This window comes from Lissotriton vulgaris, chromosome 12 (genome assembly GCF_964263255.1).
Source record: "Lissotriton vulgaris chromosome 12, aLisVul1.2, whole genome shotgun sequence".
Classification (NCBI taxonomy): domain Eukaryota; kingdom Metazoa; phylum Chordata; class Amphibia; order Caudata; family Salamandridae; genus Lissotriton; species Lissotriton vulgaris.
In genome coordinates this window covers 764,534,778-764,558,560 of record NC_141700.1, presented here as the reverse complement: position 1 = coordinate 764,558,560, position 23,783 = coordinate 764,534,778, and the positions used below count along the sequence as shown (strand labels likewise).

The 23,783-nt window shown below is 42.2% G+C and overlaps 1 protein-coding gene across 1 annotated transcript in view; it reads left to right on the top strand.

The window, feature by feature from the left end:
- The first annotated feature begins 567 nt into the window (after nt 1–567).
- LOC147678625 (CD5 antigen-like) overlaps nt 568–23,783 on the top strand; it is a 362,152-nt gene continuing 338,936 nt past the window's right edge. The window contains exon 1 of the mRNA XM_086946076.1: nt 568–631. Within this exon, the coding sequence (XP_086802202.1) occupies nt 568–631 (64 nt within the window). The remainder of the gene's footprint in view (nt 632–23,783) is intronic.

The following is a 23,783-nucleotide window of genomic DNA, read 5'->3' as shown; positions in this document are numbered from 1 at the left end:
GGACAACGTCGAGACGGGCTGCTAGTATCTAATAATTTACCCCTACTAACACCTATGTACACATAGCTAATGCCTACCTCATACTCTCTCAACTTACACCTAACAAACACCCACCTGCTTACCCTTGCACCTGCACACATCAAAGTTACCAAGTAGCCCTAGATGTGTGTAGTGTGCATTGGAGTCTCTGCTTCTTGCCTGACACATCTGTAGTATAAGAAATTAAGTCACAATGAAGTCACGCTGGACCGATGTAACCCTTTGCTCCATCTTTGTTGCTCACGGTCCATGGGGAGACATGGGCATTCATACCAAAGACTAGAAGTGGTGAGGCTCTTCTCACGCAGAGCATGTCCCACAGCACTGATCACTCACCATCACCTTGTGTGCCCTGGTCACTAGGATTGTACCAAAGCCCGGAGAGGAGAAGTGTGCATCTTTACATCAATGATAACCAAAATCATTCAATCTATGGCATCACCAATCAAGAGTGGCTAAGGAACAGGAGCAAACAATGACATTCTCACTAATATTGGCAAAGTGTTCTCTCTCTTTCAGATCTTCAAAATGTGGGGGCACATTGTGTTCCTGCTTCTTGCCCTGAGGGCGTCTGCGTTCTGTCCTGATTGTGGTGAGTGCTGTTTGTCTGACAGATAATTACACTGTCTGATGATTTGTACATGTACAGCTTGTAGCGCAAGAGAACTCCACAATTAAAGTGATGATCTAATTTTTGTATGTATGTATTGTGAGTTTTGTGCAACAAAAGTATTTGTTGCCTCTCATCCTCTCCAGTGCACTAGGAAGAATCAGGAAGAGTGTCCAATGACTCTAGGACAGAGTAATACAAATGCTGGTGTGACATAATATTGCATAACATCATTATAACATAACATACTACATACCACATCACAGAATAATTTTACATTATATCACAATGCCATAATATAACTTAAAGTACATTTATATACATAGATATTTATATACATATTCACTAAAAATAAAGGTTAAAGTGACGGTTTAGTTAGGTGAATGTCAATGGCTTGCGCCACCACCATGCACTACATATGACATCCCATATCACATCACTCAAGACATCATTTCTAACATCACTGATGACATTTCAATTCACATCATTGATGACATCTCTTGATGACAGCAATGATTATGAAGGAGCCGGGTTTTGCATTCTAGACTTACTCTGGAACCCCTGGCCGATGGGTCTTTATTACCTGCTTGTAGGTGTGGACGAGAGAGAAACTCCTTGCACATTGCGGGTCTTTTGCGTCTCGCAATTTGTGAGGTGCTATTTTGGATGTTCAACAGTGTGTAACACACTGTTAGAAATTCACAATGGGGTCGCAAATAGAGAGGCTCATGAATATTAATGAGCCTCTCGTGATTTGCGACCCCATTGGGAATGGCAGGCCCTCCCAGGTATGGTGGCCTGCAGAGCTCAGCAGACCATCATGTATGGGACTGCTTTTAAATAAAGCAGTTTCTTTTTTTGAATGCAACCTTTAAGGAAAACGGGATGCATTTAAAAAAAAAAAAACATTTTCGTTTCATTCTTTAAGGGCAGGTAGTGGTCCCTGTGACCACTGCCTGCCCTTAAAAAATATTTCCCTATGGATTTACAAAGGGTAAGGGGTCCCCTGGGACCTCTTCCCTTTCGCAACCCCATTACCACCCTCTTGTACATAGGGTTGCACTTGCTATTAGGGAACGCCCCTTCCTAATAGAGACTCGCAAAACCCTATTTTGCCAGTCTCAAAAAATTGTGACTCGCAAAATAGGGTTTGTACATTCCCCATGCTGTTTTTGCATGGGAAAATGGGTTTGCAAACCCGTTTGAACATGCAAAAATTATCGTACATCTGGGCCAGAGACTCTTAATCCAAGATTAGTATATTTATTACAACGTCAAGAATAGTTGAACATACAAACACCTCATTACGAGAGGGTAAAGGTGCATGGCCACTATACAAAACCAAATCTACAAATTAAATGTATGTGTTGCAACATAAACACCAATTCAAGAATCAAGACACAAATGATTAAAGTGACCACATCAAGAGATTTCTTCATTGGCGGTTCATAAGTGAAAAGCATTGGTCTGTCCCTACACTATTCTGACATGACATCCCTACTTAGCGTTTCCAAGGCAAGTTCGCTCAAAGGTGTCAGTACGTGAAGACTTCCTTAGAAGCGCACTCAGGTCAATTGGGTCGAGTAGCACACAGCTACAGAGCTCGTTCTAAGATGCTCTTCTCTCTTCAGGTAAGACAGAAGTGAGATTGGACTCTGTCCCTATCCCCAATACCAAAGTCAATTACAACACCCCCAAATACATCACAAGAATGCTTCATCCAACTAGACACTTCTTGTACGGTAATGGACATCCAGTCTCTTGTTCGATGACCTTCGCTCCTAGGCCTCATCCAAACATGAATTACATTCTCCTACTTTATCAGCTCCACTTGTTCAAATGCATCCTCTCCTTCCTAAACCTGCTCAACTCTTAAAACAAAGATGTTAGTCATACGTACGAGGACATATTCCTGTACCTGCATCTGAGATAAGAGAAGAGAAAATTCCACAAGCACATAAATTCTAATTAGCAACCTTCAACCAGAGAGTGAACAGGGAGAAAGGAGAGTTAGGCCTGCCTAGTCTTCGGCTAATATAAGAACAGTGCACACATTTAAAATACACGAATATATCAACTATTAATATACATACATTATAAAAGCCTTTATAAAGGATAGGTTCATTAGTAAGCATGGGCTGAAAATTCGTCCCGCTTGCGGAATTTGCGGATTTTCAGCGATTTCGCGATCCGCGAATCTCGCGAAATCGCGGTAAAATCCCCGAATCAGCGGGGACGAATTTTAAGCCAAGCACTTTGTTAATACCCAGCACCATGGCGCATCTTTTGTGCTGCCGCTGCGTCACAAAAGTGACGCAACTGCGGCGCAAAAAATGCGCAAGCGGCTTGTAAATCTGTCCCATAGTGCTTTTACTACACTGTAGCTGCGTAAAGGGCCAGAAGATGTGTCTCCAGTGACCATGTGTGCCTGTGCCTGTGTTACAGGCACACATGGTCACTGGAGACACGTCTTCTGGCCCTTTACGCAGCTGCAGTGTAGTAAAAGCACTATACATTTACCCAATGAGGGAGCACTTACTGGATTAGCCAGTAGAAAGTACTCCAGGGCAAATCGCAAAACAATCCGCGATTTTGCGAATTCGCAGATTTTTTTTTCGATTTCGCGGGGAAATCCGCGAATTCGCGGAACGCAAATTCACAAATTTCGCCCGTGCTTATTCATTAGTCAGGAACATACTTCACACATGTAGTTCACCTAAATTCATACATTTACTACGTTAATTCTTTGATTGAAAAAAGAAAACTCCAACATTTCACTTACACAATATTACAATTCACGTTAACACAACGGATTACATGCGGATGCGGATTAAATATGATTAACGCACCCCTACAAATAAAGAGAATAGTTGCGCTCTATCAATTACATCATCCAAGCTTCTTTTGTATACTTTGTTCAATAAATGGGCATAGCATTAGAATTCTGAATGTAAGTGCAAATTAGCTCAGAAGAATATGTGGCATCATTAATGCCATCACAGAAACAATTCCCTTAAATGTAGAAAGCCTGGGTTATGTACTACATTGACCCTATACCATACACTTCACGGGTGGGGCAGTTCACAGTAACAGTAACAATCAACCACAGACAAATGGGAAACTGCATTGCATACGGTGTTCATCTGTATACAACTGTTCAGAGAAAGCCAAGTGTCTAAAAGCACTGTTCCAAAACAAATGCTTGTAAGCAGGACCACAAAGAGTTCCACAATCACAGAATAGTCTTTTTATTTATTGCTTTTTCTTTTCAATTACTTCAGGATTTAATAGTCACAAGAGAATAATGCATCTTATCCTCGTGGATATTACTACGTTGTTTTCCGTTTTCCGTAGATAGAGACTTCCTCTGGCAGTAGTCTTGCAGTGTCCGTGTTCCCTCAAAAGAACAATAAATACAACAACTAATTGGTAAGGGTTCTTTTTAGTTTCCCGTCACCACAGGGGAAAAGGAGTGAGGAGACACCTGGTGATTTCTTTTCTTTTAAGTGCACATGAGCAGACTGGCTAGTTGTAGGTGTTGGTTGTTGGTAGTTTAAGGGGATGGAGAGACAGGGAGACTATGAGGCGGATCAGGTTTCTCTTCCAGCATTCTACGTTAGCTATCTCTCTTCCTCTTCCACAGTCCCTCATCTCTGTTGTGAGCCCCTTTTCATTGGAAGTGGAGCAGATGACGTGAAGGTCGGGGGCATGTTCTTTGTACAGCCTCTTCCACTTAAAGGGACATTGGCTGAAGACCGATGTATACACATCTGGGTCTGACTCCGCCACTGCAGAACATTCTGTGGAGTTCCCCGATTGCAAAAAAGAAAGAGTATTCCCGTACTAAGGGACATGCCAGCACTCTTTTGTCTGCGTAGTAGGTGTCGGGACCCCGTGACATACCCCTCCCCTAGACCTTTCCCGTTCAGGGAGAGGAAAAATACGAGAAAGGAAATCTTCGTTTTCTGACCCTTTTCTATGTCACACCTCAAAGGATGTACGGCTTTACGTGCTATTACACCGCGTGCCGTTAAAACGCGGTTTTTTCAACGCAAGTCGTTACCACAACTTGCGTTGGAGGGGGTGCGGACTTAAGAATTTTTGAATTTACTATTCCAACACTAGCCTACGTACAGTAGGGAAGGTGTTGGATAGTAAATAAAAAAATTCCTTGTCCTGCAGTGCCCTCCAGCGCAAGTCGTGGTAACGACTTGCGTTGAAAAAACCGCGTTGTAACGGCATGCGGTGTAACAGCCGCGTCGTAAAGGCTGTTCCCCACCTCAAAGGTAAAAGGTTGTAGGGAAAGGAACCATCTAAGAATGCGGGGATAATTGCCTTTATTATGACTCATCCAGAGGAGAGGAGCATGGTTGGTATAGAGGGTGAAATGATTGCCCTTCAGGTAATATCGGAGTTTCTCAATCGCCCATTTTATGGAGAGACACTCCGTCTCGATGGTGGGGTACCGTTGTTCCACGGGGAATAGTTTTCTGCTGATAAAGAGTATTGGATGTTCCAGCCCATCCTGGGAGAGCTGGGAAAGGACTGCTACCACCCCGCTGTCAGAGGCGTCGGTATGTAGAATAAAGGGTTAGGAGAAATCCAGGGAGGCTTGGACTGGGCTGGACGGTATTGCTTGCTTGAGTTGGAGAAAGGCAGTCTTAACTGTTTCGAGAGGGATATATTAGGTCTGTTCTTTTGGCCTCTTTTTTTAGGAGGTCAGTAAGGGGTCCCGCTATGCTTGAGTATTGGGGAATGAACCTTCGGTAGTATCCTAGTAACCCTAAAAATGCTCGGACCTCTCGTTTGGAGGAAGGAAAAGGTGTGTCTAGGATCACTTTTACTTTTTCAGTTTGTGGTTCTATCAGCTCATCACCTAAAACGTAGCCTAGGTACTTAACTTTATGAAAGGCCATTTTTGATTTTTTTGAGTTGACGTGCAACCCTGCTTGGTATAAGGCTTGGAATATCCTCTGACAGCGAATCAGGTGTTCCTCCCATGTGGAGCTGAAGATGACAATATTGTCTAGGTAAGCAGATGAGTAGTTCTGGTGTTCACGGAGCACGAAGTTCATTAATCGTTGGAAGGTGGTGGGTGCTCTGTGAAGACCGAATGGGAGGACCAGGAATTCAATAAGTCTGTCAGGGGTGATGAGGGCGGTTTTCTCCTTATCTTGCTCTCTAAGGGGGACCTGCCTTGGACAGTTTTATCCCCAGAGGTAAAGACCCCGTGGAAGAAACTTCAGAGGTGAGAGGAGACAACGCTCCTTTTCCACAAGTAAGAACCTTACCAGATACTTTTGTTAAATCGAGGGTTGTTATATATTGGGCGTTTCGGAGTTTCTCTATTAACTCGTCTATCCGGGGTACGAGATAGGAGGCAAATTTGGAGATGACAGTGATGGCTCTAAAGTCGATTCAAAACCTGATGGAGCCGTCAGGTTTCGGTACTAGGACGATGGGGGAAGCCCATTCACTCCTAGAGGGACGTATGACACATCTTTAACATGGTTTGGATCTCTTTTTGGACGGCTTGTCTCCTAGCAGCTGAGATACGATATGGTTGTGGTTTAATTACCTTACCAGGGGCTGTCTCAATGACGTGTTCAATTAGGGACGTCTTCCCTGGCTCATCCGAAAAGATAGAGGAGAACGGCTGAAGTATTTTTTTAGGGACTGCTGTTGTGTCGGGGTCAACGACTCATTCACTATTAGTTGAGGTACAGTACAGGTGGATTCCACCCCCACTGACATCACACCACTTCTTTAAGATGTTGATGTGGTAGGTTTCTACCTTAGAAGGCTTGATCTGAACCTTGTACGTGATTTTCCCTAATACCCCCATAAGGTCCCATCCATTCTGCTTTTAATTTAGTAGTAGAGGAAGGGAGTAGAACCAACACCCAATCACCAGGGTTCAAAGTTTGCCATTTTTTCCCTTTGTCGTAGTAAAACTTCTGTTTCTTTTGTTGTTTTTCTAAGTTGGAATAAGCGAGATCCCATAATTTTCCTATTCTAGATCTAAGATTGTGGCTGTATTCAAGGAAATCACGGGTCTCATATTCCTCCTCTTTTTCCTACGTCTCCTTTGTCATTTCAAGAAATGATCTGAGCTGTCTTCCATACAGTAATTCGAAGGAAGAACAACCCAGACTACTCTGTACTTGACTACGGACGACATATAGAGCAGGAGGAAGAAGCAGATCCCAATCCTTTCCCTCATTTTGAAGCATCTTCTTCAAGGTCAGCTTCAGGGTCCCATTACATCTCTCTACGAGCCCATCAGTTTGTGGGGTGATAGACCGATGTTCTGATATGTTCTATATTCAGAGTTCGGCATACCTCCTTCATTAGGCGAGAGACAAATGGGGTACCTTGATCGGTCAGGATTTCCTTGGGAAAGCTTACCCTGGAAAAGAGTTCTATGAGCTTCTCTGAGATATTTTTAGTTGTTGGTGTTCTCAAGGGGAAGGCTTCGGGGTAGCCGGTGGCATAGTCCACCACGACCAGGGCGTAGAGGTGCCCTTTCTTCGTTTTTGGTAAGGGGCCGATTAAATCCAATCCGATCCTCTCAAATGGGTGTCCTATCACCGGGAGACGCTGAAGGGGAACAGGAAGAGGTCGGTAGTGGTTTCTTCTCTGACAAATTTCACACTTCTGGCAGTAGGTTTTTATCGACATATATTCCGGGCCAATAAAAATGCCTTAGGATGCTTTGGGTCGCTTTCTCCGCTCCTGAGTGGCCGGCCGTAAGGTGGGAGTGGGCGAAAAATAGTATCTGGTCCCTAAAGGCTAGGGGTACCAGAAGCTGAGGGTACTATCTACTTTCTCTTCTCGTTATAGGAGAGCGTTCTTCAGGTGGAATCGGGGATATGTCAGGTTTTTGGAGGGTCTAGGGTCTGTGTTATTTGCCAGGCATTCTGTAGGGTGGGATCATTTTTCTGAGAATATTTAAAAATGTTATCTAAGAGCCACAGGGTCGATGTAACAAGGGCTTGGTATGGGGACTTCCTGATATTGTTTTCTTCTCCATTTGTCTGTTTTTTTTTTAGAGTGGTGACAAAGAATCTGAAAAATCCGGGATTATCCGTCCCTATTATGACGTCTTCAGGTAGATTGTCCAGTACTCCCACCCTGACACCTGTGTGAGGGCCCTTGTTCGGTTTGCAAGGTTACTAATGCCACGGGATACGGTTTAATGTCCCTGTGTGAACAATAAATGTGTACGACAGAGTTCTTTTCTATTTGTTTCTTTTCAAGCAGGCATGCCTGTACCACTGATTGGCGACATCCCGAGTCTAGGAGAGCCTTAACCCATTGTCCATTTAGTTGTGCACTCACATGGAAGGCACTCCTCAACTCAGCTGCGTAGAATACAGTCTTTCGGGTATATCCAATGTCCATGGTCTCCTATTGTTTTTTTTTCATGGGGGCACAAACGGGCGATGTGGCCCCACTCTCCACAATCAAAGCATTGAGGACCCGGTTGAGTTGGAACATCCACTTTGTGGGAACGTACTCGCTGAAGATCATGGTTGGTTTTTAGGGGTAACCTTTTCTCTGGTTTCCCTAATGCCGGGCGGAGGGTTCTTTCTATTTCCCCCATATACCCCCGTGGTTGAGCACGGGAAAAGATTGCGGCCATTTCTAGCACTTCCATGGTGGTGAGATGTTTATGCTGTCATAACCAGCTTTGTGTATTAAACTGAAGGGACTCCAGGAATTGTTCTAAATAAATCATGTCCATTATTTCCTCTTTGGTATGTTCTGTTGGCTTCAACCACTTGTCTGCCGCGGCTTTCAGACGAAAGAAGAGAGTTTGGGGATTTTCTCCCGGTATGCTTCTTTCCTTGCGGAATCGTACACAGTATGCTTTGGCATCTAGCCCAAGATTGTCCAGGATGATTGTCTTGACTTCAATATATGGGGTATTACCGGTAACATTAGCGACTTGATAGGCTCGGGCAGCTCTTTCAAAATTAAGAAGAAATGCGTCCGTGTCTTCTCCTGCGACATACTTTTGTAAGGAAACAGTTGGGGGACCCGAGGTGCTGCTTCTTACATCTCTTGTCCCAGAGGTTTCTTTCTCCTCCGAGAACTTATGAAGCCCATCTATTTGTGCCGCTATGCTTTGTTTAATCAAATCTCTATCGGCCTGTGCCGATGTCATTTGTTGTTGGACTGCCCATTCCAACTTCTCCTGACTCGCCACAAGATGCTGAATCAGTGCTTCCATTATTCCGAGTTTAATCGACAGATGCCCGCATTCTCTACCAAAATGTAAGGGGGACCACATAGAGTTCCAAAATCAATGGTGCTTGTTTAAGAATAGTTTTTTTTATTGCTTTTTCTTTTCAATTACTTCAGGATTTAATGGTCATAAGAGAATAATGGGTCTTATCCTCGTGGATATTACTACATTGTTTTCCGTAAATAGAGGCTTCCTCTGGCAGTAGTCTTGCAGTATCCGCCTTGCCTCAAAAGAACAATAAATATAACAACTAATTGGTAAGGGTTCTTTTTAGTTTCCCGTCACCACAGGGGAAAAGGAGAGAGGAGACATACAGTGGTTTCTTTTCTTTTAAGTGCACATGAGCAGAGTGGCTAGTTGTAGGTGTTGGTGTTCGGTTGTTTAAGGGGATGGAGAGACAGGGAGACTATGAGGAGGATCAGAACCCCTCCCCTGCCTCCCGACCCAGCCCTTAACCTTAGCATGCACCTGTGAAAGCCAGGCTCCTCCGGTAGTGTGGCTGGAGCAAGCGTGGGTATGTTGGCCTCCTGGCTTCTCCGGGGACTTGGTGTTGGCGGTCAGGACGGGGATAGTAGCGTCTTCTCCTCTTCCTTCGCTCCTCGTCACCGGGACTTGCTTGTAAGTTTCAACTCTCTCGGCGGCGGCGTGTTTCTCTTCGGCGTCGGCATTAGCTCTTTTCCTCTTCCGCAGTCCCACATCTTTGTTGTGAGCCCCTTTACATTGGAAGTGGAGCGGATGACATGAAGGTCGGGGGCAGGTTCTTTGGACAGCCTCTACCACTTAAAAGGACCTTGGCTGAAGACCAATGTATACACATCCGGGTCTGACTCCCCACTGCAGAACATTCTGTGAAGTTCCTGACTGCAAAAAAGAGAGTATTCCCGTAATCAGGTACATGCCAGCACTCTTTTGTCTGTTTAGTAGGTTTTGGGACACCGTGACAATGTCATACTATGGACAGCTGTTATCTGTATCAAACCCCTGGCAGTCACCAAACCTACATTGAGAAATTAAGTTGATATGAGTGGAGAAGTAGGTACTGTAAAAAAATATTCACTATATGGGGAGAGTTTTCCCTGTACCAGACTGTTTGCTGACAGTGAAACTCTCATGAGAAATACACTAGAGTATTAAAAAAGTGTCTACTAAGAACAGTGTGCATTCTATGCAACTCTTGGCAAAAAAGGCACTATTCACGTAAAATAAGCAATGCCGGAATGTGGTAAAGATACTTTCAGCCTTCATACTGTGCTGAAAACTTGAGAGATGGCCCATCGTTTAACGCAAATCTGGTACATGTGCACAGATTAATACCTGATGGACAAAGTCTTATATGTTAAATAAAAAATTTGGAGATTTTCATACCCGGATGATTGTGTCTTATAGCTCAAGGCTGCTTAAAATACTTTTAAAACTTTTTCCGCATTATCGAAAAGATGTGCGTGGAACACAATGAATACAAATCGTCAACTGTCACCCACACACAGTGTTACTCTTCAATACAAAGATGCAAACATATTCAATACCGCTACACACCTACGATGCATTAGGAGCACAATTGCTTTGTAGACATTTACACTCATTAGTTGGACCCAGGCTGTTCATAGTTGGGTAGAAAAGCACTATGGTATTTACCTGCCACTATGTAAACTATAAAACAAACTAGCACGCGCGTTGGATGATGTCATAATGATGTCATAGAACATGTCCTGACTGATGTGATATCTGTGTTCATAAGCAGTGCATGGTAGAGGCACAAGTCCATCAAGAATAGTTTATTCAGTTTCTTGACCGTCAACGTTAGAAAACATCCACAAAATACATTAAAACATATGACATCAATCAACATCCTTCACTCATAAATATGTTTAAAAAACCTTCACATTCATGAAAGTTACTTACTGTTGACTTCATGTAATTTACAATTACTGCTGGTAAATAAATTCAGAGACCTTTCCACATGTCCGTACTATTGTCTATACAGTGTCAAAATGAATCATTAATATTATCCCACAGTCTAAAATGTGTAAAATTCATCTATACCATGTCATATCATGAAATTGCACAGAGTACAGAAAGGTGTAATAGTTATTATATATATATATATATATATATATATATATATATATATATATATATATATATATATATATATATATTCACTGAAAAAAACATAGGTTTTACACACGTTATAGTTAGGAAGTAGCATTTACAAAACCTATGAAATTCACTGAAAAAACCATAGGTTTGACACATGTTATAGTTAGCTGGATATTTTACTCATATAAAACCAATGAAATTCCCCCGTTATAGTTACTTCAGCTAACTATAACTCGCTCGCCCGCAATGCACTGCTGATGACTTCACATATTACATCACTCATGACATGGTCAGTGACATCACTCATGACATCACTGATGACATCATCCAGTGAATTGGTTAGTTCTGAAAATTAAATATGTTTTATATATGTGTATCTGAAGGTTGATGGAAGAATAATTGAGTATATAAGTGTATAAATGGCTGCTTTTTAGGTGAAAAATAGATTGTATAACTGACTGATTAAGTATATCTTAATGAGTACATGGGTTAGTGAGTAATGTTTAAATATATACATATCTGTATCAGTCTCTCAGTTTCTGTGTAAGTGGCTGCATGTGTTGGTGAGTAGCTATATGAGTGATACATAATGTCTATATAGGTTATTGTTTGTTTGATTATTAGTTGGAGTGTCTGAGTGTCTAAGTGTCAATATGCTTCGTTGGGAGATCTTACGTAGTGCATAGATTCATGAATGAGTGACTTACTGTTTGTATGTGTTATAGGCAGCATATATGCTGGACTGTATGGGTGAGTGAGTGTGTGTGGTGAGTAGGTATATAGGTTATTTGTTTTTTTCTGTATGAGTGTATATATGACTGTCTAAGTGAATGAATAACTGTTTTATTAGTGTATTTCTGAGTAAGTACATATGTTTTAACTAGTACATATAAGTTATGTGTGAGTAACTCTATGGTTGAGTGTCGGTGTGTAACAGGATGATCAGGATGTATCAGTGTATAAGAACATATGATGACTGAATACATATATGAGTGACTGTATATAATATGTGAGTGACTGTATGTGTCTGTTGATGAATAAGTGGTTGTGTATATAGATCTTCAAATTACTAAATAGGTGTGTTCTAAGTGGCATTGGTATGGCTATTGTATTGAAAATGTTATTTTCTATTTTTGAGTGTGTGTAATAAAGGTTATATTAGGGTGAGTGAAGGTCTGCCACTCTTCCACAAAGATGATGTCATCAGTGATGTCATTTGAGATGTCATCAGTGATGTCATGAGTGATGTCACTGACCATGTCATGAGTGATGTAATATGTGAAGTCATCAGCAGTGCATTGCGGGCGCGCGAGTTATAGTTAGCTGAAGTAACTATAACGGGGGAATTTCATTGGTTTTATATGAGTAAAATATCCAGCTAACTATAACATGTGTCAAACCTATGGTTTTTTCAGTGAATTTCATAGGTTTTGTAAATGCTACTTCCTAACTATAACGTGTGTAAAACCTATGGTTTTTTCAGTGAATTTCATAGGTTTTTTAAATGCAACTTCCTAACTATAACGTGTTTAAAACCTATGGTTTTTTCAGTGAATTTCATAGGTTTTTTTAATGCTACTTCCTAACTATAACGGGTTTAAAACCTAAGGTTTTTTCACTGAATTTCAAAGGTTTTGTAAATGCTGATTCCCAACTATACCGTGTGTTGTACAATTGTGTTCGAATGTTTGCATGGTTTCATCTCTCTTGATATACAATGGACGTCGGCTGTTTGATGTGCAACAATCCTTTAACCCCTCCCACGCTTATGACGGAACCGCTCCGTCATAGCCCTCGGGTGGGCTGCGCTGGTGACGGAGTGGTTCCGTAATGGCCCGCCCGACACGCATGCGCGGCGCTGATTTTGCGCCTGCGCTGACGATCTGAAGAACAGGCGGGGCCATGACGGAACCAGATGCGTCACATTGTAAATAGCCCGCACCATGGCGCATCTTTTGCACCACCGCTGCGTCACAAAAGTGACGCAACGGCGGCGCAAAACAGGTGTAAGGGGCTTGTAAATCTGCCCCAAGGTGTCTAAAGGTAGGGTAGTGAGTTAAGGGAAATTAAAAATTATGGGAAGAGCAGTATGGAAAAGAAAGTAAAGGAGGAGGAGTGACAGAAGGGGAGTGAGGATGGACATAAGGAAGGAGAGTAAGGGACAAAGAGAGATACATAGAGTAGGGTAAGGGGAATGAAGGTAAAAGAAATGGAAAGATGGTGAGGGAAGGGGATTTTAGGATGATAAAAGGGAGGTAAGTGACCCCCAAGGCACCCCGCGATTTTTAAAAAAATGTTTTTTATTTTTTTGCCTTGGGGGTCCCTGTGGGACCCCCTGAGCAGGCCTAGGGGGTCAGGGTGCTTCTACCCTGCCCCCTTTTCGAGTTTTACACCTTGGTTTTTCTGATTTCCTGTGCCTCAGTCTACCGAGGCACAAGATGGCTGCCAACAATTTCTGTTTTAGAGTGTTGACAGACAGTGGCAGCCAATCAGCATGAAGCTCGTGCACGGCAAGGTGCTCGCACGGTGCGCGCACCCGGGCGCGCTTATAGATATATAATTGATTTCAACTTTAATTTTCTCAGCAACTACTGGAGGGATTTACACCATTTAAACAAAAGCGTGATCTGCGTACCAGACCCTACCATTTTCCCAAATTTGGTGTAATTCCGCTCAGCGGTTCGGGCTGTAGCCGTGTCTAAAGGTCCTATGGAAATTAACATGGGGAAAACACGTTTTGGGACCCCCCTTTTTTCTCGGCCCCCGCTTGACGAATCTTCTCGACATTTTCAGGGAAGGAGCGAAGCGTAGCGAGCCATCTTCTTTGAAAAATTCCTGGAGATTCATCAACCGGCGCCAAAGTTATTCCCAATAGAATGTTGCGGATTTCCTATGGAAACTAGGTCCTAACTATAACTACCTACTGGCTACCGCCAGTAGGTAATATATATATATAACTCCCACCACTTCCAGCCCGCAGCGCCGGCGGCGAAGAAGGAAACTCGGACCCCACAGCTCAGGTAAAGAAGATCTTTATTGTTGGTACACCCTGCAAACGACGTGTTTCGGGCTATTACAGCCCTTGATCACATTCAGCTTGAATACTGCGCCATTGCTCTTTTTTATATGCATAAAGTGAACACCCACTATTGCTTGTTGCGGTCACATGGTCACAGACAGAAACAAAATAATTCTTATTCCTAAATACAGCAAATATCCGAATCAGAATATTAATGCATGTATTGACAATATAAAAACAGTGCATTTAAACGGAATATATATATATCAAAGAAAGAAAGATTGTCATTATTGTTGTATAAATACAAAATTCATTTTAAGCCGGATAAATCTGCTAGAGAAGAAAAAGATCTAATATTTTTGAAGCAGTTCTTGTCTGTGTAGGCTGCATCATTTACGATGCAGCCCTGCTCTCAGGATAAATCCAGAACATGCATTCAGCAAAGTGCAAAAGTGGATCGATTTGTCAAAGTGCAAACTTATTATTAAAATGCAATGTAGTGCATATTTGTGCAATGAAATCTATACGCAAATATAAATATACAGTACAGTATTATTTACAATAAGACCAGTTCATATTATGTTACACTAGCAAACACGCATTAATATTGTTAATAGAAAAATTTCAGTCCGGAAAATTCACCATTAAAATTCATATTAAATATGAATGATCATATGCTAAAAAAAAAATCATTTTAAAAACTAGTCTTAAAAAAGTTTTTAAAAAGGGGAAAATTCTTTTACATAGCAGCAGATGAGTAACATTCATTAAACTTGATTATCTTCAAAACAGTGGGCCATTGTAACACATTAGAATATTCCCAAAAATTATACATATCTTCTGTGTTGTTCAACCCATGCGGCCATTTACTGTCTAATTCAAGGATGAATTTAGTTTCCTATTGTCGTAACTGACGCTCCCTGTTGCCGCCTCTCTTAGAGTTTGGTACGGCACTAATCACATAGTAGAAAGACAGTTAATATCCTTGTTGTGACATGCATTAAAATGTCGTGCCACAGGGTATGCAGAATCGTTATGAAGGATGGCTCTAATATGCTGCAATATTCTGACGGCACCTGAAGCTTCGTACTACTCATGTTTTAGGCCCACAGGTGCACATCAGAACGTAAACAGCATATTCTGTTTTGCAGTTATAGCTGCCTTTAATGGGAACTGGAGTAACTTCAAAGGGAGTGCAATAAGTTGTCTTGTTTGTGCCGAACTTACAAGCTCTACACACTGTGCATCTTTTGAATCCCTTGGCAGGCTGTAACCAGGGAACCGGTTTTCTTGTTTCAGGGGAAGTTTTATCAAGATCAGTTCCCATAGATCTCCCTTTTCTGAATGTGATGGGAGGTGACAAGGCCAACCGATCATGTAAGATGTTGTCAGTTAGAACTATAGGCCAATGTTTAAGGACAATCGCTCTAATTTTCATTTCTTGTTTGGAGAAAGTAGTAATCAAAGGTGGGGTCTCATTGTTGTTACTTCTATTGGACACATTCGCCGAGCTATCTTTTTGGAAGAGGGTTTGTCTTGGGCGCTTAGAAGCTTTCTTAATAGCCTCCCCAATGATCTTATCATATACCCCCTAGCTTTTAGCCTCTGCCGCATGTCTTCCTGGCAACTATATAGATCTTCTTTGTTGCTGCATATTCGCTTTAATCTCAAAATATCTCCATATGGTATGCTTGCTATCAGGTACCTAGGGTGGGAACTATTGGCATGTAACATAATGTTTCCAGATGTAGGCTTCCTGTAGAGCGTACTCTCAAGCTTACCATCCTTGACGTGAAGCCTCACGTCGAGAAATCTATTTGAGTTTTACGTATGTGGGATGTAAATGTTAAATTCATAGAATTGATGTTAATATCAGATATATATATATATATATATATATATATATATATATATATATATATATATATATATATATATATATATATATATTTTTTTTTTTTCAGTGACAAAATATCTGAATACCCAAATCGCACAGGCGATAACAAACCCAATATAAAAATAAAGCAGTTGCTCAACTGCAACTCGGAGTACACTGTGTACTGTCTCACCTGTCCTTGCAAGCTGCGATACATTGGCATCACTATTAAACCAGTGAAACTTAGGATTCTTGAACACATGCGGGCTATCACAAACAACGACAAATCATATCCAGTTGCCCGCCACTTTGCACAACACCATCAGAGCAAGTGGGAGAAACTAAGTTTCTATTGCATTGATCAGGCCCCCAAATTAGAACGGGGAGGGGACAGGGACAAGTCTCTACGTATCCTGGAGTCTAAACACATCATTAGTCTTAAAACTATAACTCCTTGGGGTTTGAATAACAATGAAGAACTGTGGGTTCATTTGTAATCAGTAGAGTGTCACAATCATCTGGGAGTTATAGTAGACAATGAAATAGAACTGGAGAACATCTCTACTTTCCCAACGATCTATCATGCCTTAAAAGTCTTTTCTGTTTTGCACTGTTGTAAAAATTGCCCATTCAGGGCTGAATAACCTAAAAGGGACACATTGAGAAATGAATTGTTGTAAATATCTCAATTGCTGACCTATTTTTTCTTACTGTGAAAAATGAATCTATGAAAAGTATAAATTGTATGTAAGGGGTGAGGGGGGTTTGGTGAATAAAATTCATGAAACGGATACCAGCGTGCCGGCCATTCTTTTTCTGACACCGCACTTGGATACAGAAAGCGTGCAGCGATATTGAAGTGTCTCACCAACGCTGGCGTCTTTGGCACCCGGGGAGCAGTGGAGCGACGGCGGTGATCCAAAACCGTGCCACAAACCAATATGACCGTTGGCCCCGAGGAGAAATAAGCGAGAAGATCGTGAACACATCGGCAAAAAGTGCAGCGGCTTACAGGCTGAACTTCACACGAAAGCGGGAGCAAACGGGTCTGCCGAACGGAGACGGGTAACGCGCCAGCGGCGGCTGACGGCTACCAGGAGCGGACGGCGAACCCGGTGAGTGAACGCCGACTTGAATGTCTGATTAATACGCTTAGCCTCATCCCCGAAGGATCCGAAAAGGAAACACCAAACCCCAAACCACAGTGACTCTGTCACCACCCCCTTGTTAACACTAACCAACACAGTAAGAACAGTGCAAGTTAAAAATGTCCAATGAAGATGGTATCTCAGGAGAAAGGGAGTCGGCTGCTAATTTCATGTTTAGAAGCTCTGCTACCAGACAAACACAATCAAGTAAAACGACAACGATAACTGCCTCTGGAAGTGTGCTAAAAGTACTATTTTCGAAATTAGAGAAAATACAAGAACGAGAAATTCGAAAGTGGTGGGAAGCCACTTCACTCGAGAGATACATTGATTGTGGAAGGATCCCAAGAGGATTACGCATTTACACCGTTCCATCGTACGAAAATCCAGACCCAGCGTTACTCAAAGATTGGGCAGAGTACACTGCAGAGTCAGCGAAAGGAATGGTGCGAATACTAATAAAGTATGCGTGGAGCGACAGAGACAAATGTCTCAAAGAAATAGCAGATATTGAAGAACAAATAGCGAAAGAGAAAGACTCCAAAGAAAAAGAAGAATTAAGGGATACCATGAACAAAAGGATCAAAAATTATGAATTAACCATCCGAAAACGAAAGCAATCAAAATTCCTCCGAGACGAACAAGACTACCTCACAGGAAGAATCCTAACATTCGCCAAGAAGTTCGATGCCACTAGAAAACGTATGGCACAGACGAATGTAACACCTACTGATGAGGAAACTGAGGAATCCGAAGTCTCAGAGGGCGAACAATTGGAGAGTATCAAAGAAAGAACTGTGGCGACTGAAGATCCTTTTTTCGACGAGTTCGAGGTGATCAAAGAAACCCGTCTCCGCCCCCAACAGAGAAACCATCCACCAGCACCTCAACAAAAGCAAAGAGGAGGACGCGGAGGGGCAAGAGGAGCAAGAGGTGGGGGCCAACAAGCGACAGCATCCCCAAGAGTAACCAGGAGCGGGTTGAACCGCAGAAGGTAATGGACGAACAAGATAACAACGTCATCAACCTTTCCAAGAGAATACTAACGGATGATGAAACTTCCATCCTCAAGAAAGGTTTGAGCTTCTGTCCGGCTAGTGACTTTGATCCTGTAAAAACACGGATTGATTTATTCAAATATACCAGGAAACTAAAGTTTAAAAAAATCTTCCTCCAAAATCCTAACAATGAGAGTATGGAACACAACCTTGAAGTTTCCACTGGAAATCAAAATGAGACTCAGACATGCGAAGAACTAGCGGATGTTCTTTTGACACCAACCCAAGAACTAATGTCGAATTTAACCACTGTGGAGATCTCATCACAGAGCAACATCGAACAAAAACGTGTCCCGAGTCATATGAAAAATAAATCAAAAAAGTTGCCTATCACAAACTATGACGCAATAGATCTCTTCAACGAAGCAGTCCTAGAAGATTTAGACAAAATTTCATCTGGAACAAAGAACAAAATAAATCAAAAAACATCAAACATAACAAAAAGAGAATGGCAAGCAATTAGATCGCTAAAGGAAGACACTACAATTGAAATCAAACCTTCTGATAAAGGAGGAAACATCGTGATCTTTGACCGTGAACATTACCTAGCAGAGGCCCACAGACAGTTAAAAGACAAAGAATGTTATACTCCAATACAAAGAACTGAGTACAACAAAAGCATTTTAACTTTTCATGGCATGTTAGATAATTGGCAAAAAGAAGGCATGCTAACAATGGATGAATACCTCTTTCTTAAATGTGAAGCGCCAATATTACCAACGTTTTACCACCTACCAAAGGTGCACAAACATGCAAAAAAACCTCCGGGACGCCCAATAGTGTCCTCTATAGGAAGCCTTCTCGAGAACACTTCCAGATTTGTCGATTCATACCTGGCTCCATTCGTCAAAAACCTTCCATCCTATTTGAAGGATACCCAAGACTTCCTAAATGTCATGGACAATATCACGTGGGACTCAGAAATGTTATTAATTACTTTAGATGTAGTAAATTTATACACCTGCATCAACCACGAACAAGGTCTCTGTGCCGTCAAATGGTTTTTAGATCAGAAACCAGAACACTTCAGAAGTCATAATGCCATGATTTTGTCCATGATCAGATTTTGTTTGTTCAACAATATTTTCTTATTTGATGGGACTCTATACAATCAGAAAAGGGGTACTTCGATGGGCTCGTGCTTCTCCCCCAGCTACGCGAATTTATTCGTGGGCTGGTGGGAGAAGCATGAGGCGTGGAGTGACTCCAATCAGAAATGGACTGAAAAAATACTCATGTGGACTAGGTATATTGACGACCTATTTATAATCTGGCAGGGTGATCGTCAATCAGCAGAAGAGTACATCACCATACTAAATGATAACACGCTGAATCTAAAATTTACCAGCACCATCAGCACCAGTAGCATCAATTACCTAGACCTAGAAATATTTGTGTATAATACCATCTTGCACACCCGCCTGTACAGAAAACCCACAGCGGGCAATGCGGTCTTGCATGCTAAATCTTATCATCCAAAAAGTCTTGTAAAAAATGTACCGTATGGCGAATTTTTACGCCTAAAGAGAAATTGTTCTCTTGAACAAGACTACAAGCATGCAGCAATTGAAGCAAATGGTAGATTTGAGCGTAGAGGATATAACACCAACATCCTCAAACAGGCCAGTGACAAAGCCTCTAAAACAAACAAGAGGGATCTCCTGGTTCCCAAACTTAAAACAGAGGCACCTGAGGAGGTCCGTATGATAACGGAATTTAATACCAAATCAGGTGAAATAGTAAATATCTTTCAAAAACACTGGCACATACTCACTGCTGACAAAGTCCTCAAGAAGAATCTGCCAAAAAAGCCTCTAATTACCTACAAAAGATGTCCATCTTTGGCAGATCATTTGGTCCACAGCCATTTTAAATCATTGGTAAAACCCATCAAAATATCGAAATCGGTTGGTTTCTTCCCTTGTCTTAAATGTAAGGCATGCAGATTCAGTGACAAAATATCTGAATACCCAAAATGCACAGGCGATAACAAACCCAATATAAAAATAAAGCAGTTGCTCAACTGCAACTCGGAGTACACTGTGTACTGTCTCACCTGTCCTTGCAAGCTGCGATACATTGGCAGCACTATTAAACCAGTGAAACTTAGGATTCTTGAACACATGCGGGCTATCACAAACAACGACAAATCATATCCAGTTGCCCACCACTTTGCACAACACCATCAGACCAAGTGGAAGAAACTAAGTTTCTATTGCATTGATCAGGCCCCCAAATTAGAACGGGGAGGGGACAGGGACAAGTCTCTACGTATCCTGGAGTCTAAACACATCATTAGTCTTAAAACTATAACTCCTTGGGGTTTGAATAACAATGAAGAACTGTGGGTTCATTTGTAATCAGTAGAGTGTCACAATCATCTGGGAGTTATAGTAGACAATGAAATAGAACTGTAGAAGATCTCTACTTTCCCAACGATCTATCATGCCTTAAAAGTCTTTTCTGTTTTGCACTGTTGTAAAAATTGCCCATTCAGGGCTGAATAACCTAAAACGGACACATTGAGAAATGAATTGTTGTAAATATCTCAATTGCTGACCTATTTTTTCTTACTGTGAAAAATGAATCTATGAAAAGTATAAATTGTCTGTAAGGGGTGAGGGGGGTTTGGTGAATAAAATTCATGAAACGGATACCAGCGTGCCGGCCATTCTTTTTCTGACACCGCAATTGGATACAGAAAGCGTGCAGCGATATATATATATATATATATATATATATATATATATATATATATATATATATATATATGTGTGTGTGTGTGTACGCTTCTCCCTAAAATACAAATAGTGCAAGGGTATTGAAGTTGTGTCAATAAAAGAGGCATACTCTAAACATACTACAGGTTCAGATGGTTTCAAAATCTTCTCTTGTTTTACCCAGAAATGAAACAAGAACAGACTCACAGAAAATACATCAGGGTCAGTTGTGTCATTCATCAATATTTGCTTCACCTCTCAGCAATGAAGTACCACCATGGTCAAAAAGATCGACCGCAGCCATCATCTGCGCATGCCACCATATTCAGGGCACACAGACATGATATGGTCAGGGGTGTCAGGGTTAATCCACATGCTGGGCATGAATCAGTAGCTGAATGATCGAAGGAACATTCAGCAATTATCCTAAATCTTATATACATGCTATTAGCCATCTGTGGTACTCTACTATCCATGTAGCTTTCAAAGGCTGGGGTAGATTTAAATGCCAAAATCCGCTTAGTCAATTGACCCAGGGAGCCCCTAAAAATTTGCTCTTCATGCACAAAAGACCAGAAGGTCGAATTTATAACCAGCTTGTCCGCCTTAGATATCAGTTCAGGAGAGTCCCGCAGTTTGAGCAAGCCCAGTTTTTTACACCAGTCGCAAATAAATAATAGCCAGGGAACCTCCAAAACAGGATTAAATTCCTTTCCATCCCTCAAGGAAGTTCTGTATTCAGCTAGATCAAGGGTCATTCAGATTCAAATCCAAAATAATGATGGTTTTACTTGGGCCAGGTCCGACACTCGTTTCATCCCAATATCAGAATAAAGTGGTACATGGGGGGTGCTCACCGGAACAGATAGCAATGATCTAACAAAACTGTTCTCCACGACAGTGCGCTTATTAGTGTCCATGTAGCCCCAGACTTCTGGACCGTACCAAGTAGTACTTTGGGCCTTTGCAAGGTAAGCTTCCCGGGCGGTAGAAATAGAATGCAAGTATGTATTCTTTTGAAAGTGGGAATTAGATTATTTAGAGGGTTCTCTTATTCATGTGGTTGACCCGTATAAATTAATTTATCAGACAGGGTCACCCCCAGAAAATCAAAAGCTAAAAACTTATTCCAAATGGTCTGTTCTAGCCCTTAAAGAGCAGCTCTTACTAACACTCTTACCAAAAGTCATGAACTTAGTTTTAATCAATAAAATAAATTCCAGGACTTGTTGCTTCATAACTCAAGGAATTTAATTAGCAGATTTAATAACCCTATCGGGGTTTTAGAAATTAATGGAGAATAATCTGCAAACAAGAGGATAGATCTTTTAACCCTGTTCAGGATAAGAATCATTAGCACACTTTCCTAATTCCTTAGTGTTAGACCTGGCACCTTGGCGTGGGTCTCCATTCCACTTTTTGTTGCTGTGCCTCATGTGTTTTTGCTGGTGTTAGCTGCTCAGAGCACTGTGCCACTGCCAACCAGTGCCACAGTGCAAGTGTTCCCTGTGTAAATTGCTATATTGATTGGATTCCAGGATTGGCTTATTTGGTTTACTGTCAGACCCTAGTACAGTGCACCAGGAGTGCCCAGTGCTTGTAATTCCAAATACTGCTAGTGGGCTTGCAGCACTGGTTGTGCCACCCACAGAAGCGGCCTTGTAAAATGTGTCTAAGGTCTGCCATTGCAGAGCCTGCGTGCAGTCTGGTACTGTCATGCTGACTGGGCAAGTGCACCCACTTGCCAGTTCCTAAACCTTCCCTTACCTTCATGTTAGTCACCCCTATGTGTGTGGCATGTCCTAATGGTGAATTACAGCCATTTTCGTTTTTTCACTATTGCAAGGCTACCTGTGGTCATAGCCCAGAATGGGCTGTTAGAATTGTTACATTCTATAATCCTAACAGACTCAGGGAACATGGTATAAATTCAAGTTTAGTATGCCTGAACTCAGAATAATAAAATACATCTTTTAGTAAAGTTCATTTTAATATTCTGTGTTTGCAAATACCACTTTTAGAAAGTAGGCATTTGCTTGCCTAACCATTTCAGCCTGCCCTTGCTGGGATGTGTATCTGCTGTTTGGGTTCTGTGAGTGACAGGGCTGGGGAATTCCAGAGGGCAGGGCTAGGTAGCCAGGCCGTGAATAGAGAGATTTACATCCAGATGGGTGGGAGAAGTGCACCTGGGCTCTGAATAGGACTGTGCCCTTCCCCCACAATGCTGGCTCCACCTCCTGTGGAGTGTATGATGTCTCTAGCCTGCTCCCCGAATGAAAAGTCAGAGTCATGTCAACAAAGTGCTCAAGAACTGGTTTTGGTTGGGAAAAGGCCCCTCTACCCCAGAGGAACAGGATATATCCAGATTGGACAAGAAGAAACCTCTGCCTGAAGAGAAGGAACTGGGAAAGCTAAAGGAGGAATACTGTCCCTGACCTGGAGGATTGGCCTGCAGTGGTTGCCTTGCTGCTAAAGGAGGGGAGAGAGACTGAAAGACTTTATTTTTCAACTTGTGCCAAAAGATTTCCAAGGGCTTGGAAGCAAGCTTGCCCCCTGAACGAAGTCCCAGGACCAGTGGACTTCATCCGCCTCGAAGAGAGCTGTGGGAAACGCTGTTTTCCGTAGTTGCCAAGGCTGGGAGCTGTGTACGCCTCGTACGATCAACTCGTGTCCTGCAAAGCACTGTACCAAGCCTGTCCGCCTCCATCAACGCAACTCTGTGCTCAAACGCCTCGTACCCACGACGTCCACGAGCCGTAGTTTACACAGTGACTGGCCGACAACGCTTCGCCTCATCGAATCATCCTGGTCTGAACGACATGTACACTGCCACTGAGTCCGAGTCTGCCGATCGCACCTGGAGAGGGGTATGCTTCGCACGTCCGCATCGCACTGCCTCGCACCGCATCAAAGACTGAAAAACGCAGCTCCTGCAGTACGGCTCGTACACTGCAATGTAGGC